Source organism: Cyrtonyx montezumae, unplaced genomic scaffold (genome assembly GCF_038088225.1).
Source record: "Cyrtonyx montezumae isolate F1298 unplaced genomic scaffold, pur_monq_1.0 scaffold_17, whole genome shotgun sequence".
In the NCBI taxonomy this organism is placed as follows: domain Eukaryota; kingdom Metazoa; phylum Chordata; class Aves; order Galliformes; family Odontophoridae; genus Cyrtonyx; species Cyrtonyx montezumae.
This window is the reverse complement of record NW_027071903.1, coordinates 21,127,626-21,145,159: the sequence shown is the minus strand read 5'-3', so window position 1 is coordinate 21,145,159 and position 17,534 is coordinate 21,127,626. Positions and strand designations below refer to the sequence as shown.

Below are 17,534 nucleotides of genomic sequence, written 5' to 3'. Positions count from 1 at the left end.
TTCATATCTCGCATCCCACCTCACCTTCAGGTTGGCATTTTCATCTCTTATTTGGATGAAAGAGAAAGAGCTAGGGCAAGCTCATGCTTTTATATCACTTAGTCTCAGTTAATTACCCTAGCTCAAGTATCTGGGAATTAAAGAGCATCCCATAACCTCTTCCCCACCAACTCTCCCACTGCAGAGATAACGCACCATTAAAAATCTCCCTGTGGATAAAAGCATGACCTCTGGAGCTCCAGTTTACTGATTCAGAGCTGGAAAGCCAGAGTAACTTACTCCCCAAGTACTCACATCCTGGCTTGCTCACAATTTGTGGGTGCTGAAGGAATGTTTCACATGGAGCTTCTTGTACCAGGCTTGAATGGTTCTGGCCAAGCAGCTCTGACCTATTACATCTGGACTGGAAGCTGTGCCTATTTGGGTTTGGTGAATTAACGGTGTGCACAATGTCACCAGGAGAGGCTGAACGCTCTGAAAGGTGACTGCGTGAGGACCAGGAACACTGCATAGGAAAACCTCCAGAAACCCATCCCTGCATCTGACTGAGGACGGATCACTGCGGTGGGGCCCAGAGTGGTTTGAACAGATGTAAGTTGGAGGTAACTGCTACAAAAGTGGCGACTACACACAGAAGTCTTCATTTTGCAGCTCAGTGTAAACAGGAGAGTAGTTGGCAAATGCTGTTTATTCCACAGAGTTCAACTACTTCACAAAAGCCCCATGAGTGACTACAGGTTAGACACACCATTAACTGGAAAGTCCTGCAATAGCAACACTTCTCTGGAGAGCAAACCTTCTTTGGAATGAGAATAAAAATGAAAACATTTCTTGCTCTATATGTTGCCTATTTCTCTCTCTAAAAAAAGAAAAAAGTCAAATTCTTGGAGTAAAGTGCTTCAGTGAAGGACATACATAGAAACCACATGCGCACAGACGCCCGGCACCCTTTGTTGATGCCTTCTTAAATAACATCAGGGCTGGCATCTAAATGAAAAGAAACAATCTATATGGTAATTAATCAGTGAAGCTATGCACTCCACGTCCCTGATGGAGCATCAAGCTGAGCATAATGAAGTTTTCATCTGAAGTATGGCATGAAGTGTATTGGAAACAGAACCGCACACAGTTATTCCTGACAGCTACGTAAAACATCTGCATCTGAGAAGTTCAGCATTAGAACTAAATATGGCAAGAGTTCTGCTCTCTGGCAGCCCAACTTTGCTGCTACCCTGCTGAAAATGCCATCTTCTATAGGTAAATAAGCTACATAAGGAAAAGGGAAACAACACAGAAAAGCACATAGAAAATCATCTATTCAAACCCACTCAAACTTTGCCTTTATTTAAAAAACATGTGGTATTTAAGTAATACCATTTATCATTAAATGAACAGAGAGTTGCATCATTTCAGCGATGCCAGAACCAGGCACAAGTGACGGGATTGGACTGAGGTCAGCCAGCAGAGTGCAACAGTCCTGCATAACCACTCCAAAAAACACCACTGCAAATTTGCAGTTTGCCCACTGAATTTCATATTAGGGAAAGGGAAAATACTTCAGAATTCTGTCGAATGCATGTCAGAAGGAGATGCTTGGTCTCTACTGCTGTTATCAAGCTAGGCACCCCTACACTTAGCTCCTGGATGACATCACAGCATTCAGATGACAGTAACAGCTTGCCTTGGAAAGCACAGCTTGGACAGGGCACGCAGGAATCTTGTAATGACTTCTGCAAGAAAAGAGATCCAAAACAATAGCCCTGGGCTGTTCCAGAAGGTAAAGCAGGAAAATAGTGAAGCTGCAGAAAACCTTATGCTCACTACACTTCCGCTCCCTCCATGTGAGCGTGGCTGCAGAGGCATTCCCAGGAACAGGCTGTGCCCTTGGAGGCGTTCTGCAAGCAGGCAAGGGGCTAAACTGGGAAGGAGTCCTCTTATTTGCTGTGCTCTGATTTTGAAATCCAAAGTCGAAGCACCAACAGGTCTGTCACTGTGCACTTGCCGCTTCAGGCAAGCCTGAAATAAATGCAATTTTGTTTTTGATATGCAGAAGAGGATCCAAGGAGGCTTCTGAAGGAAAGGAAAAGAATGAAGAAGGAGGAAAAATGATACAGACATTTAGCATCCACCACAACCACAAGGAATCAAGAGGTCAGCCTGCAAACTGTTCTCAAGGTAACACAAGCCCTGAGAGCCAACCTTCTTTGAAGATCCGTTTTTAAGGCAGTTCTAGGAAGCGAAGGAAAAACAGAGGTATGCACATCTTATCTGTAAGGCTGCTTGATTTGTGACTATATTGAGCAGAACTGGCGGGCCAGAAGAAATTCTGGATTAACCTAACCCCAGAGCGACCTGGAGGCAGCTGAAGTGCAACAACAGAAGAGCAGCTGCCAGAGAGAAGGAATGCAAAGTTCTGCCCCAAAAGCAAAAGGAGCAGCAACCAGGATTCCCTGAGCCCACAGTGCCCTGAGCCCAAGTCCTCAGGCTCACCAATGGTATGCAGACAGGGAGAGCTGCTATCACTGCCTGCAGCTGCCAGAACACTTGCACTGCTGCAGGAAGCACGGCCAACATATTCCGAGACACCAGACAGGAATTAGGATACTCCCAAACAAACAGATGAAAGTTCACTCAGAAATAACAAAAAATGACAATTCTAAGGAAAACTATTTCAACAAATTACACAACAGGCCCAAAGCAAAGCAAATAACAAATTACTGCATCCCCACCTTTAGAGTTTTGCATCTGTGAAGCTAACATTGCAGTTCGATCTGCTTCATTTCCTAGCCAGGAAGGTCATCAGGAAATAACCAGGCATACAAGCTAAACTAAGCACTGATGACCAGCAAATAAACTTGTAGCTATTAAAATTCCTCTTCATCTATCCTCCAGCTCAGTGGAGTGTAAAAAAGAAAAAAAAACACACAAATACAACACCATGTGCCATGAATTCAGTCTGCAACATAAAAAAAAAAAAAGAAAAAACAGCTACAGTTAATTCATGAAAGGGTATGAAGGAACACCCAAGTGAAAACAAATGCTGTAATGAACTTGTCAAAGCCATTTGCTGTGATTCTTTTCTCTTTTTTGAATCACTCTTCAGGCTGAGAAGCAATCTCCTGTTATTGCTCATCCTGTTGTAACTCACTTTATTATCAGCATTTACCAGACAACCTCATAATAAAACCACAACTACTTGGGTTTTTTACACCATGAAAAACTTTCCACACTGCTATCATTTCCATCTTACCTCAAGCACTGGTCCAGCTCCAAGAATAATCTGTTCGACTCCGCTAGCAAATCCCTTCTGGCTGAGGGCAGTGAGGTGATGAATCAGAAAGTTTGTGCTCTGTGTCTTCCCCGAGCCGCTTTCTCCTGAAATCACGATGCACTGGTTCTTCCTGCGCTGAAGCATGGCGTGGTAGGCCACGTCTGCCACGGCGTAAATGTGGGGCTCCAGCTTGCCCAGCTGATGGTTATCGTACATTTTGACATACTTAGGGTTATAAATAGGTAGAAACTTGAACGGGTTGATAACTATGAGGATGCTGCCTACGTAGGTGTAGATTTTCTCTTGCTTAAAGCGGTTTCGGAGGTTCTCCAGGAGCGTTTTCTCGTTCAGGTCAGGCAGGCCGCACAAGTCATCGTAGTCCTTCTGCTGCGGCTGGGGCAGGAAGCCCCGCTCCACCATCCTGCGGCGCTCCTCCGTCACCCGCAGCCAGGACTGCAGGCTGCCGTAGTGGATGGACCCGTCGAGGTTCTTCTCCCGCAGGAGGAAGCGGTAATCCTCGCCGCTTGTTCGGTTCTCGAGAGCCATGCGAGGCCACAGCATCATGCGCTGGACCGGGCAGTCGGTGGGGTTGAGGATCCATTCCTCCCCACCAAACTCCTTCACTTCCGCGAGGACGTAGCATTTTGTTTTCTCGAGCTGGAGTTTATTGATGAGCGAATCGATCACCTCGGCAGCAGTGGAAGTTTTTCGGGCGGTGATGGGGCAATAGATTGTCCCTTCGGCGATGCTCCCGGGGTAGATGTGCAAGGTGTACTCACTGTCCTCAAAGCGTCGTCTGCCTCCAACATCATTCACACTCATATTGGATCCTTTCCCATCAGTACCTGCACTGCATAGTTGGGACTGGCCTGTACGTTGTCAGGTCATCATGCTAGCAACGCTGAAAATGGAGAAAAATAAAGAGGTTAAGCTCAAAAGCTGCCCGCTTCAGCCTCAGCTCCATTCAGACAGAGCCTCTCACATCACCTCAAGCTTTCGCTACTCTTTCCCTGGTCCTGAGGCATCAAAGATGCCTGCAGCCCCTCCTGGTTTTCCATCCATTCTCATTTTTACTGCAAATCAAATCAACACGAAAGGATTCCTTCGGGAGCAACACACCAGACAGCATGCCGAACCAACAGTGACACAATGTTCGTGCCAAAAGGTGCTTCAGTTTTATCAAATACCATTTCCAAACAGCTTACCTGAGAGTTAGTGCTTCTATTTCTACGTTTAAAAGTTTCATGCAAACTTAAGCATCATTCAACCATGACTTTGGACAACTTTGGTTCTCCCAAAGCTGATTTCCCCTTGCACAGAAACTATGGACTTTCTAGAGCCTCTAAGAGAACTCATCCTACATCTTGAACATAAAATGACAGCTTAAGAAGCTTTAATGTGCCACCTTAAGGGCACATCTCAACTGAACAGAAAACACTTTATCTGTCAATTCAAAGGCCCCTCAGACAAGCATTTAAAGTGACTCTTGAAACAAAGACTTGCCTAGTCACAAGTTCAGAAACTGGCCGTGACTCAGCTCTCACAAGGTTCAAGATGTCTCAGACTGGAAACAGACATAATTCCTGCACCAATTCAAGAATCGAAACCGCTGATAAGCCCGAAGCTTTGCTGCAGCACTAACAGGATGAGGATCCTTATTGATTTCTTTTAGCCAGACGTACTGCTGCTCTGAAATCCAGACTGCAATAAGAATCACCAAATTAGTGTGTAATTTAAGGATGTGTGACACCCTCAAATTTTAGCTGCTCTGCATTAAGATAAAACAACCACTCATCTTTCCTGGGAACCCAGTCCTGGCCCCACATCCATTACCCCACAGCGGTAGATACAACCCTTTTTCTTCCAATCCATTAGGGCTCTAGCAGTGGCACTCTTTCATCCACCAAGTCCACCTTCTCCCAGCACGTCCACCTTAACAGCAGATATGACATACTACAGCATGCAGTCACTTTTTTTATTTCTCATACTGCCTAAAACCCACAAAACTCAAAACCCACAACTTCTCAAACTTAATCCCCAAGAAGACAAGGCGCCCCCCACCATCAGCCCCAAATAAATGTCATTCCAGAGCCAGTGGTCCTCAGCCCTCCAGCAAGCCACAATAAACTCAGAACTCCCCTCAAAGATCTTTATGTAATTCCACTATCAAGACAGAAGAGAAGAAGGAGAGGTGAAATTTTGTACAGATGTAGGTTTGTGTGATGTCCAACCTTGCACTGAGCTTTTCACTGACCTTCCCTTACAGCATCAAAAAGATGCTCAATGTGGTTAACAGAAATCTCACAACCCACACTGGGTCAATTGAGCTCCAGGTATAAGGTATTGGGAAAAGCTCTCATTTCAAACACTCACTCTGCCCTTGTGCTTTTCCCAACACTACCATCAGTACTCAGAACTACACCGTTGGAGACTGAGATATTTAATTTCTTACACACATTACACACATTTCCAATATCCTTGAATGAAATGCATTATTTTTTGTTGTACTGTTGTATTGCTCCTCACTCCCATATTTCATGAGGTATATTATCCCTAGCCACACGCTATGAGAAGCAGAGAAATTAATATGTCACAGTGAAATACATCTGGCTGCACGGCGCATGGCTTGGTAGCAGGACATATATTATGCGCTGGGAAGTGCTCCAGCTGCTCTCCTATAGGTTTAGGATATGCACAGATGCAGCAGGGATGATGTCACTTCTGTGCTGTGTTGGGCTTTCTTTGTCTAGCTCCAAGCCTTCGGTATCAGCTTTTCTTTAAGGAGGAAAAAACACTTAAGATCAGTAATTCCTCATCAAGACTTTTCTTCAGAGCTTACCACGAGACAGCTATTTTTATTCAAGTGATTTGAGCCTATCAAAGGCTGCTGATACACGTGAGAGCTGCAAACAGTACTTTAGTCAATCGCTTTGAGCAAAACCACCTTCCACGCTGCCTCCTCCTTTCCCTACATACTCACAAGCTCAATAAAGCGGCCTGCCTCTCTCCCCAGAATTTTCTTCCTAATAGAAGCTGAGTCCACACGGCCACAGCAGCACAGCAAACCTCACCTGCACCCAAACAGCTCTGTGTTTGCCAGAAGGCAGAGCTGAGCACCAACCTCCCGCAGCATGCAACACCAGGAGCTTCCAACGAGAGTGCTGAAATTTGGCAAGGTGAGAAAGTGAAGAGGTGTTAATTTGAGCCGTATAAATCCCCACAAGGCTCACTACATGATTTACTCTTAATGACATTAAACACGTCCTGGAGTATTATGTTGGGTCAGAGAGACGCTAATGACGGTAATTGCCTGCGGTGTCCCGGCCGCTGATGCGCAAGAGCCCAGCTCTGCTCCACATCTTACACGCCTCACACAGGCAGCAAGTTTTACAAGCACATCAGAGTGAATACCGCAGCGAGACACGGGTAAATGAGTGTGGAGAGAGAAGTTCTCCGCGTGAAAGCTGCTCGGGCAGGCTGCTGCGCTAGCTTACACATGGCTTTCCAACTTCATAATACTTCTGTGCTTGGATGCAAATAATTTCAATATGGGCACGAAAAGAACCAAACACGAGTCGCTCTGCAACGCGTGGACACCTGCTCCATGCGCTGCTCTCGGTGAAGGCACTCAGCTGCAGTGTGTTCACACTTAGCTGAGGGCACATCTAAGCAGGCAGATCATTCACATAAGCTCATGGAAAAAACTAACACCTTACTGCAGCAGGATACCTGCCCCTGCGTCCGAGTAAGTGACAGATGTCAAGGTTACCTGACTGCAGCACTGAGCTACCTTTCAGCTGTTCCAGTTTCAGCAAGGGCAGAGGATGCAGTAACAGGATGCTGAGGCCACGGGAGACAAGCCTGGAGGGTGCGTTAGAGTTTAGAAATAACTGCACAAGCCTCACGTATAGTGGCATTCCTGGGGAAGAAAGGCTCTGAAAGCTTATGGCATTTTAACTGAAAGTGACCCTGCGTGCTGATTTTACCCAATTTCCTGTAAGATAACTCTACATCCAACACATAAACTGTGATCTCCCAAGTGTGAGGCTGCAAACTAAGCCTTGTACCCTCCTGCATCACAAAGCAGACTCATATTTACTAGGAACACAGGATCCTACCTACACAAACATCGCAACAATAACCTGCTGACCAGCTGGCTGAAAGAAAAAGTGTATTAAAATTATGCTGGTCAACCAGGCCTTCATAATATGCTCAGCTTGTAAGCAGTGGTGTACATCTACATTACAGGCAATGTTTAATTAGTTGACCATAACGTAGTTAAAGGCAGTTAAACACCAGTAGCAAACATACTTTCTTAAAGGAAATACGTATACAGTGGTATACTGGGAGAGTTTTTGTATTGGAGAGTGCATTCTTAAGCAAGTTTTATTCTGTAAGCAGCAACACATGAATGAGAATGGTTGCATTACCTTTGTGAAAGACCAAAAAGTGGGGAGAAAAGGAGTCTAGAGTCTCTGTGATTATGTATCGCCACAAAGAGCACAAGTGCAGGCTTTCAGTTCTGCCATTTCCTGCTTTTCTGCTCAGAAAGACATATCTCAGTATTTTCCTTTTCAGGGACAATGTAAGCAGCACGTGGCAAAAAGCCAAAATAAGCTGTCCACTGGAAGCATCAGTACCCGCTATAAATAATCCGAGACAGCGAAAGCTTGAAATCATAGCCAGGGCTTGCCAAACACTGGAGGACTGGAAAGAAAAGTGAGTAGTGTCAGTGCTGAGGCTGCTAGAGGGGCAGTTCTGAAAGCAAAGTTCACTTACAATAACATTGAGGAGTAACTACAAAAACAGAGAAACTTGCTTCCCCTTCCTAATCCTCAGACAACTGTACAGCCTCGGCTGCTCACGCTGCATCCCTCCATCAGAACACACACTGCGTGCAGCAGAAACTCCTCAAGCAGATAACTTAATCTGAGACAGCCAAAGTGAAACGTGCTGCACTGTTTAACCTGGACTTAGTGGCATATGAGCTCTCGATTTCGCTTCGGCAGCAACAGAAGGCAGACAGAGCAGCCCCTTGACAGTGAGCTGCTACCAGACTGATTCATCTGTCACAGCCGATGCCACCAAAACTACAGCACTCAGGAAAGGCAGAAAAGCCCACTGAGATGCCAAACATCTCCTTGCAGGAGGAGGATAAAATATCTATAAACAAAACGCAAGGCTTCAGTCTTCCAGAATGCAGTGACTGCATGCAGTTTTAAGAACTGATTGATTCAGTCATCGGTACAATGCTAATCCTCCTCTTTTAACAGCCTTTCTCTTTGCTTATCCTGGTTTTCCTCTTTTCATGACAGAAAATGGCATGTCATAGCTTAACCATCCATTTCAGAATAACCCAAAGAAGCTCACGCTGCACGCAAAGGGGCAGTGCCACCTGAAAGTAGCATATCTGCATGGGGTACTGCCTTGCAGTAAAACTGCTGCAAGGCCTCGGTGAGAGAGTTTTATCCAGAAGAATTAGTTTCATTCCTCAGGGGTTTGCAATCAGGAAAAGTGAGATTTCCAAGTGCTCCAGCGCTGGCCTGTAACCACAGCTCAAATGGGGCTCTCCAAAAGGAACGACAAACACGGACACCAAAGAAGTCAGCACTCCAGGATTCTCTGTATGCAGAGAAAAGCCCTTTCAGATACATTCCGGAGGAGCTTACTTGGACTGACAGATGTCAAGCAAGAACCAACACACAATGCCAGGGACACTAATGAAACTGCTGAGCCTTCACACCCCCTGCCATAACAAACCCAAACAACTCTGTAAAAGTAACTCCTCGATCCCTGCAACCTAAGGCAGACTCATAAACATCACAAGCTGCTTCTGTGGCTGCTATTGTCATAATAAAAGGAGAAACCGTGCTCAGTAAGTGCTAAGCACCCCCCTTACCAGAGGGGGGGGGGGAGGGGGCAGTGAAAGTACCTCTGCAAGCAGAGCTCACCCCCACCGCCTTTGGGGTCAGGAGTACACAGAGTCCCCGAGGAAGATGCCCAGAACATGAAACAAGAAGCTGTGGATACACAGCTACAACTATGTAAACAGTTGCCAAAGCCTTACAGTTGCCCATGCTAATTGTAACCTGAAATAGGACAAGAATGCTTTGTAAGCTGTCCCTAAGCTCGCTGGCTTTCCCACTGACTCGACAATTGAGAGACATCATCTCAGGCTTGTTTTCCCATATTTTTATACTTTTGTTCATCACTTCTATCAGCATTGTGACTGTTCACCTCAACCCTAAACACTGAGACTTGCACTTCAGCTTGTCACATGGATGCTCTCCGCAACAGTAGCACTTGCCTCGCTGTGCAGTGCAGGTCTTTCTTCTCTTTCTGAGGTGCACTCTGATTACTGTACTCGAATCTTATAACTCTTCCTATTTAAGAGGCCCACGGATACACAAATACCTCAGCAGATGATTCCAAAGCCTGGAATTACCCTACATTTTGAGGTTTTGCTATTCCCCTGTGGTCCAAGAGCTATGAATGCCTCTCAGCAGCCCCTCTCCTAGCAACTCCAAGCAGGACTAGGACACTGCTGCTCATTATCCATCCTCGTGCTGATGTCCCGTGTGGAAATCTGTTGGGACTGTAGCAGATGGTTTTTTTTTTTCTTTTAAGACAAAATGGAAAGGAAAAATAAAATCACAGGAAAAACTGTTGCAAAACAGTTCCTAGAGGCCATTGAAAATGGTTCCTAAGAACGGGGAACTGACTTAATGCATGAATAATATCACAATCATTTACTCTTCCCCTTAAGGTCAAAGCACCTTCTGTGCAGAGAATGAATCAGTGTTCAAGGAATTAATCACAGCCACGTTGTGAATGAAGCTCTTGTCTGCAGGGTTCCTGCCTCGCTCACAGGAGAAGCTGCAGTAGACACAGATGAAGGCCCACTAAAACGGAGCAAAAAGGGCCCGCAGGAAGGCATGCTGAGGTCTTGTGATGGAGGAAACTGAATGGGAGAAGTGATTTCCATCTCCACTTCCATCACAGGCTTTCTGCATGATGCTGGGAGGCAAGAAGTGTGCTGCAAAGTATGTCACTGAAGGCCACGGCTGTTCCTCTTCGTTCAGTTCCTAAACTGAGTCACTGCAGCCTGGTTCCCGGAAATGCTACAGTTCTCCTGAAACTCCATGCACTGAAATAACCTGCTTTTTCATGGCACACGCCCAGCAGTTAGCACTTTCAAGCTGAAAGTGTCCCCCTCCCTCTACTTCATTTATGAAGTCACATCAGAGTAAGTAAGGATGCCAAATGCTGGGTACTTAGCATGTGAGCATCATCACTAAAAGCTCTGTTCTGACAAGGGAGGCCTGGTGATTGAGCCAGCATCAGGCACCCTGCCCTCCAGCTGCAACCTGTGTCCCTTCTTCTGCAGTGCTTCCTAGCTTATGGAAGTCAGAAGTCTAAAAAACAGAAGGTTATCTGCATAATGCTACAGTTTATCTCCTAAATTTAAATTAGAGTGATCACAAATGGAAAAGACAGGGTGGGTCTGGTCATCAGAGGCAGAAAATCTAAAGGGTCATAGAAAGTGCAGCCAAGAAAACATAAAAGGATAAAATCAAAAGAAGTGTGCCAATGGTCCCCTTTAACACAGCCGCAATATCCCAAAGTTATGTGCTGAAGAACTATGAACTACGAACACAGTATCTTCTTATACTGGATTCCTTCCCCTGGCCCTGGAGATGCTCAAGGCCAGGCTGGGCAGGGCTCTGAGCACCTGACTGAGCTGTGAACGTCCCTGTTCTTTCCAGGGGAGTTGGACTAGATGGCCTTTAAGGGTCCCTTCCATCTCTAAAGATTCTATCATCTCAAGAAGCGTGCCTGTGCTACCTGTACTTTTGTTGGCAGCCAGAATGTTCACAGAGTGAACCTGAAGAAAATGATGGTTACCATAAAAACCTGCTAAAAACAAAGGATGCAAAGTGCTGGGGCAGAGAGATACTGCCAAGCATCACGCTGAGGATGCCTCGCTGGCCCCAGAACAGACCTGGAGAATACCTTTTGCAGAGCTTGGGGATTACGAAGGCATTAAGTACAAGATGCTTCTATCCTAGGACAGCCCAACAAAACAAACCCTGGGAAACGATGAATCCTGCACCTCCTCACCAGCCCTGCAGGCATCAGTGTCAGGAGAAACCTGGCTGAGGAATCTGACCACAGCTTCAGCAGGGGAGACATCGTGCCTTGCCCAGAACAAATACCTGAAATAAGAGCTGGGTAAAGATGAGGCATGCTCGCCCAGAAGCTGTGAATCTCATACAGATGCATTATACTAGTAGCTCAGTCTCACTGCAACACTGCATTAGAACATTTCAGAAGATAAATGAAATAAACTATAGCCTAAGGAAAAAGAATAGATTTCTGTATGCTAGATTCAAGAAATAATTTACCATTTCCAGGGGGGTTGGACTCGATGACCTCTCGAAGTCCCTTCCAACCCCTATGATTCTATGATTTCTGAATAGCACACTGTGGTAATTTGAAGTTTGGGTTGTTAGTTTGTTTTCCCCCAAGAAGATCTTAAGGGCACTGATGTTATTTGGCAGAAGGGAACACAATGTGGCTACAAAGCCAAATTTAAGTGCAATAGCACTGGAGAAGATGCAACTTCATGACTGATGGTCTCATGCCTCCTGTTGCAGAGGATGAAGGACTGCAGCCAACAGTGAAAACAGGACAGTTTTACATCTTCTTCACAGAAAACTCTTTTTAGCTATCAACCTTATTCCAATAAAGTACTCCAGTATTCCAAACTCAGTTTTATTGCATTGTGCAAAAATTACTACCCATCTGCTCCCAGAGACTCTTCAGTACAGAAACCCTGAGCTTGCTCTTCTCTAAAACAGACATCTCCAACTCTCATACTGATGGAATACATCTGAGAATGCATACTCTAAGATCAGAACTAACAATAAAGGGCAACTCGCACTGGGTTTAAGCCACTTCTACTTTTTTTTTTGAAACATTTTAGTAGGTAAAACATACCTTTTACTAAACAGGAGTTTAAATAACTAGAGCTCAAAAAAAAAAAAAACCTTTTCTCTTCCATCTGTCTCTGATTTGAGCCGTGGGCGCTCAGAGGCACCAAAGACCTTCAGCTTAAGCCATCAGCAAATCCCAGCAGCCGCCCCATTTATTTTCCTCCTCTCCAAGCACTCTTGCAAATGTCATTTCCAAGCAGCAGTTTCTTCTGCTCTAACTTTCACTTCCGAAATACAAATCAACAAGGCTTGGATACCATCCACCCAGGTTCTTTCCAAATCCTCCAAATCCTCCAATGCACTTCCACAGCACTACGAATGAAGGCAGCCCCCAGCTCGCCGCTGAGCGCCTGGGCTCTGCCTTCCTGTTTGCCACTTCTGCTTGTTCCACCTTCCCGTCCGCAATCTGACGATGAAATCATTTCCCAAAAGACAATAATCTCTTCTGCAGCAAATGAAAGTCAGCCCTCAGCAGCAGGAACCGCAGCCTTGCCAGAAGACAAGCAGCTGCTCCTGGCTGGACTTAAGGTTTGCATTACGCCAGAGACAGCACCACGGGCCGTCCCAATACATCCGTCCCATTTTGGAGTTCAGCAGCTCAGTGCATGGCAGCCAGCAGCTACAGCCTAAGAACCAAAAGGAAAATCATTTGCTGTTTCTTAACATTACCAACATCGATCTGTCTTGACCAAACAAAACAGAGCACAGTTTAAAGAGTGGGACATCAATCAAGACGTAGGTCCCTCGAGTCCTCCTCCTTCCTCACTATCACCAAAGCACAGAGGTTTTGGCAGCACTACCTACTTTAAAGCATTCAGAAACATGCCATCAGGAGAAGGAATGTTAAACTGCCAGATATGCTCAGTTACCTCAAAACAAACAAGCAGGGTGAATCATATTTTAAACAAGACTTCCAGCTGATGAAAAATCCAAGTTCTTCTTCTGAAGGTCATATTGAGAAAAAAAAATACTCATCCCACAGGTGATGATAATTTACAAGCTAGAGCACAGGCAGATTGGAGCATCTAAGCTAACCACAAAATACTGTATCCAATCTCAGAATTAAACTGTCACTGAAGTGCCATAAAACAAGAGTGTCTTCTAAACGTGAAGATGAGTATTGTGAACGCACTGGAACATGAAACTAAAAACAAATCCTCCCAACACAAGCAGTGAAAACACCCTGAATTATAGATGACAGCTTCACTAAAAATAGTTATTGTCAGACACCTCCAAACACAGGCTTTGGAATTTGTTGAGAACTTTAATATCTAAAGGAAGAATAAAAAGGGGAGAGATATCCAAGTATTTAATCACGTATAACATCTGCCTTTTGCAAAAAAATTTCAAGCCTTGTGTTTCAATTATTGATATTCACATTCTAAGACTGAAGGGACAGCTCAATCAAAACAGCACTCGGTATGAGCCAGGTTACCCAAATCACTTTCAGCACGAACCTTTGCCCGCTCTGCCTCATAAGGACAAAGGCTCCTCTCAAGTTCTGCATTTTCTCAAGGCCCGCTTGTTACCAGACCCTGCACCTTCAGGAGACACGAGGACCCAGAGCTGCCATCATGCGCTAGTTTCATTTCTCACAGCACGTGCAAAGTGAGCTGTGCATTTCTTAGGGAGGATGAAGAGCATTAGATGTTATCCTGACAGCACTGACAACGTTTTTAATAGAGAAGGCAGCAACCGGGCACTCTGAGATGGAGCTATTTTGGGGAATTAGCACTACTTTTAATAAACAGAGGCACGTGGGTGATGGTACTGCTGAGAAAGTTTCTACCTCCGCTGCTTGTCTATGTGCAGAGCGAAAATACAGCTGTGTGTTGAGAAATAGATGTGACAGGCTAATGCACGAGGAAGACAGGCTCCTCCATGCGTGTGCACTGCGGGTGATGCCAGCAGACAGCAGATTAACTCGTTGGTGCTGAGGCACAGCAAGCTAAGAGACAGCAAAAGCTGTTAAGGAACAAGAAAATAGAAATGAGCCTGGGGATCAAAAACACACCTAGAGATGGCACCGAGCAGCCTGCACGCAGCTGCTGCTGCAGATTATGGGCAGAAACAAACCCTGATCACACTGCTCTCCTCATCTCCAACATAACCCTGCATCTATCTACATTTGGGCAACAGGGGCTCAGCACAGAGACTGCAGAATGCAGATGAGGTCAATCACCCACAAGCCAACAGAAAAGGCTCACATCATTAAGAGTTTTAATTAGCTAGGTTGTTACTCTCAGCAAGATAGGAAGCACTAAGCTCACTGCTTATTTGTTTGGTTAAAGCCAAAGCATCAGAACATCACAGAAAAAGACTTTATTCTAAAAAAAAAAAAAAAAAGAGCAGGAAAAGGAAAAATTCCTACATGTGCGTGGTGTTTGTTTTGAGAGGCAAAGTGCTATGGATGGCCTGTCAGAGATCAGTGACACCATCCAAACAAAACACTGCAAGCTCTGCAAGGAAAACCTGTGGCCAAGCAAGGAGCGGAACTTGCAATGGGAACTCCATGCTGCAGCTCAGCCTTTACGCGAGGTTTTCAAGTCACTGCTTTCTGAGATAGAAGAGAGAGGCTGCAGGAATTCAGCAGGACTGGCACTGGGGAACTCGTGCATCCATCAGTGAAGCGATGAGAAAGAAATCAGCTTCTATCACTCCATGATGAAAAAAGCCACAAGTGATCAAGTGTCTACAGCAGAGGTTGTGACACAGCCATCGTAAAATGTGTATTTCAGGATACAAGCCCTCTGGCTTGCTCCAGACTGGGAGGTTTATTGGCATTCACACACCTTTTGCTAATGATCATCACTGAGAAACATTAGGAAGAAAGCATCCAGACCTCCTCCTTTTTGGGCAATGGCCTACAAACAGTGCCGTGGTAACTCCACCTCTGCACTTGGAGAACAGAATTTGTCCCAAATGGCCAAGCTGGGGCTCAGCACAAGGGACACCAGCAGAGGCATGCTGTACATTCCGGGTTCTGGAAAAATCACTAAGTCCACTAAGGTAAGAATAAAGCCAACTGAGGTAGTGGCCTCACAGTAACAACTGAAAAAGCCCTCTCATGTGGAAGTTGGAGATCTGGTTTCTCTGGAGATCAAGCAACAAAAAATAGCAACATTCACAAGTTGGCAATGGTGTGATTTCCATGCTTCAGTAGGCACAAATTGAACCGAGCATATTCAATTGAAACTGGCACAAACTATCTGCTTTCTCCTCCCAGTCTGACTGTTTTAAGCTTCCACGCGTCGTCCCGGTCTTTAGAAGGCCATTATTCATCCAGAAAAAGAGAGCACATTGCAAGGCATACTTTTTCATTAGAATAGAGGAACACTGAAAACCATAGCAGAAGACAAGCTTTTCCACCCCACCGCACCCCATCCTTGGCCAGAAACATGATGTTCTGATCTGGTCTGTCCTCAAAAAGGGCATTAAGGCAAATGTAAAACTAACAGAACACACAGCTCACATAGCCTGCACCATGAAAGGTCAAGCATTCTCAGATGACTTCAGAAATTAAATGAGACTGCAAGCGAAGAGTATCCGAATCTCAAAGATAATCGCACATCCTGAGCAGAAACATCACAGGGACAAAGAGCTGTGCTAAGCAAGCTCTGCAGAAGGGATCTTGGACATCTGCTCATGCATTTACCACCCAGCAGCTCCCAAAGCCGCTTCGGCAGTGGCATCTATCCTAATTGCAGTCGGCTTATCCCACACTGTCAGCTGCTTTGGGGGTGCCAAGTGCAGGAAAAAGCCCTCTTCCACCTTGCAGGTTGCTCTTCTTTGAAATCTGCGAGCTTCTCTGAGGATATTTTGGTTTTGAACGTTTCAAAATCATTCAGTGACTGTTCTTTCAACTGTTGTACATGCATACTTACACCAGTAAGTAAAAGCCTACTGCAGATTTGTTAAATTAACAGCTGCTTATAAACACATTCCTTTAAGTTTGTTGAGCTTACCTTTCTGATTATTAGGACTTCAAAACCAGAGAGCAACCAGATAGCTTCCAGAAATTCAAAATTACTCATCAAACTCGCTTTCTGCCTCCCAAAACCTAGCCCCCAAAGCCAAGCAAAAACCGCAGCGCACCTTGTCCAAGCTCATTTCCTGAGCCCCATGCAGACCCTCGAGCAAGCAGAGCAAAGTGCCACCATGCTGCCACTGTGCCCTTGGAAGGGGACCGGATACAACCGAGGTCAGCAGTGCGCTATCTGAAGAAACCGAAACGCGATGCTGATGGCAGTCAAGCCAGGAAAAGCCTGGCTCGGGTAACACAGCTGGCTGCATGGCCACCTTTTATTTACAAGAAGGACAACTGAGAAGGGAACCACAGGCACTCCATGCTAACCAGATCTAAGCAGTTTTCCATCATCACCGAGAAGCAAAAAGAATTTTCCCTGATATTAGAATGTCAGCTATGAGAATTAGACGTTGGTCAAGGAGAAGCCGTACTTCTCGCTGCTTTCACAATACAGTGCAAGGTCACAGCTCTCTCCCCAGCATCGCCAGACCTCGAAAGGCAAAAATGCTTTAAAGGATCTTACAGAGGTGAGGCTGCTTACTTTCCACAACTATGTTACCGAAACCTAGATCTGTATTCAACATATTACAGCTGAAGTAATCTCTGCTATACGCTTCTCATACTCAAGGAATTCATTTCGCAGTACTCACCCACCCAACTTTATCAGCAGACCCGACAGCTTCACCCAGGAGAACTTAGGTGAGGAGGACCTGAGAATTTATGTAAACCACTTGAACCAAACGCTTCCAGATTACAACCAATTATCCAACTGGCAGGAGGCCAAGAGAGCTCTCCATCAGAGAAAGAGGTCAGCGAAATCCAATAACAAGTATTTAAAAAGACAAGTAAACAACGTTAGTTCGATTTTCTGGCCGGAGGCACGGTGGTTCATTATGAAACAGGGAAGGGCGATGGAGGGGTGACCCAGCAGTAAAATAAAATAAAACTCAGCAGATTTAACCTATGGGGTGTGTTTTTCTCCCCCATTACTTGCACACCATTACACTGGCAGAATTAGAAGCATTAGGACAGCAGTGCTGGCCACAACAGGCAGCTGCCCGAGGCAGTGTGTAGCAAGCCGTGCTTTCTCCTGTGGCTGCTCCGCGTGCTGCGGCAGCACCAGATCGGGCGCAGAGCAGATGCTACCTCTCACTTCTAATCAGAAGCACAAAGACATGGCGCTTGTCAGACATGCCGGCTTGAGGCTAGCTGCCATCACGGATCCTCCAGACGTGCGGGA

The 17,534-nt window shown here is 45.5% G+C and overlaps 1 protein-coding gene across 4 annotated transcripts in view; it reads right to left on the bottom strand.

The window, feature by feature from the left end:
- Positions 1-17,534, bottom strand: part of MYO9A (myosin IXA) — a 161,961-nt gene that overhangs the window by 126,601 nt on the left and 17,826 nt on the right. For all 4 annotated transcript variants that reach the window (XM_065733665.1, XM_065733666.1, XM_065733667.1 and 1 more), the window contains exon 2: positions 3,251-4,172. In XM_065733665.1, coding sequence (XP_065589737.1) covers positions 3,251-4,093 — 843 coding nt within the window. In that variant the 5' untranslated portion in view covers positions 4,094-4,172. The remainder of the gene's footprint in view (positions 1-3,250; positions 4,173-17,534) is intronic.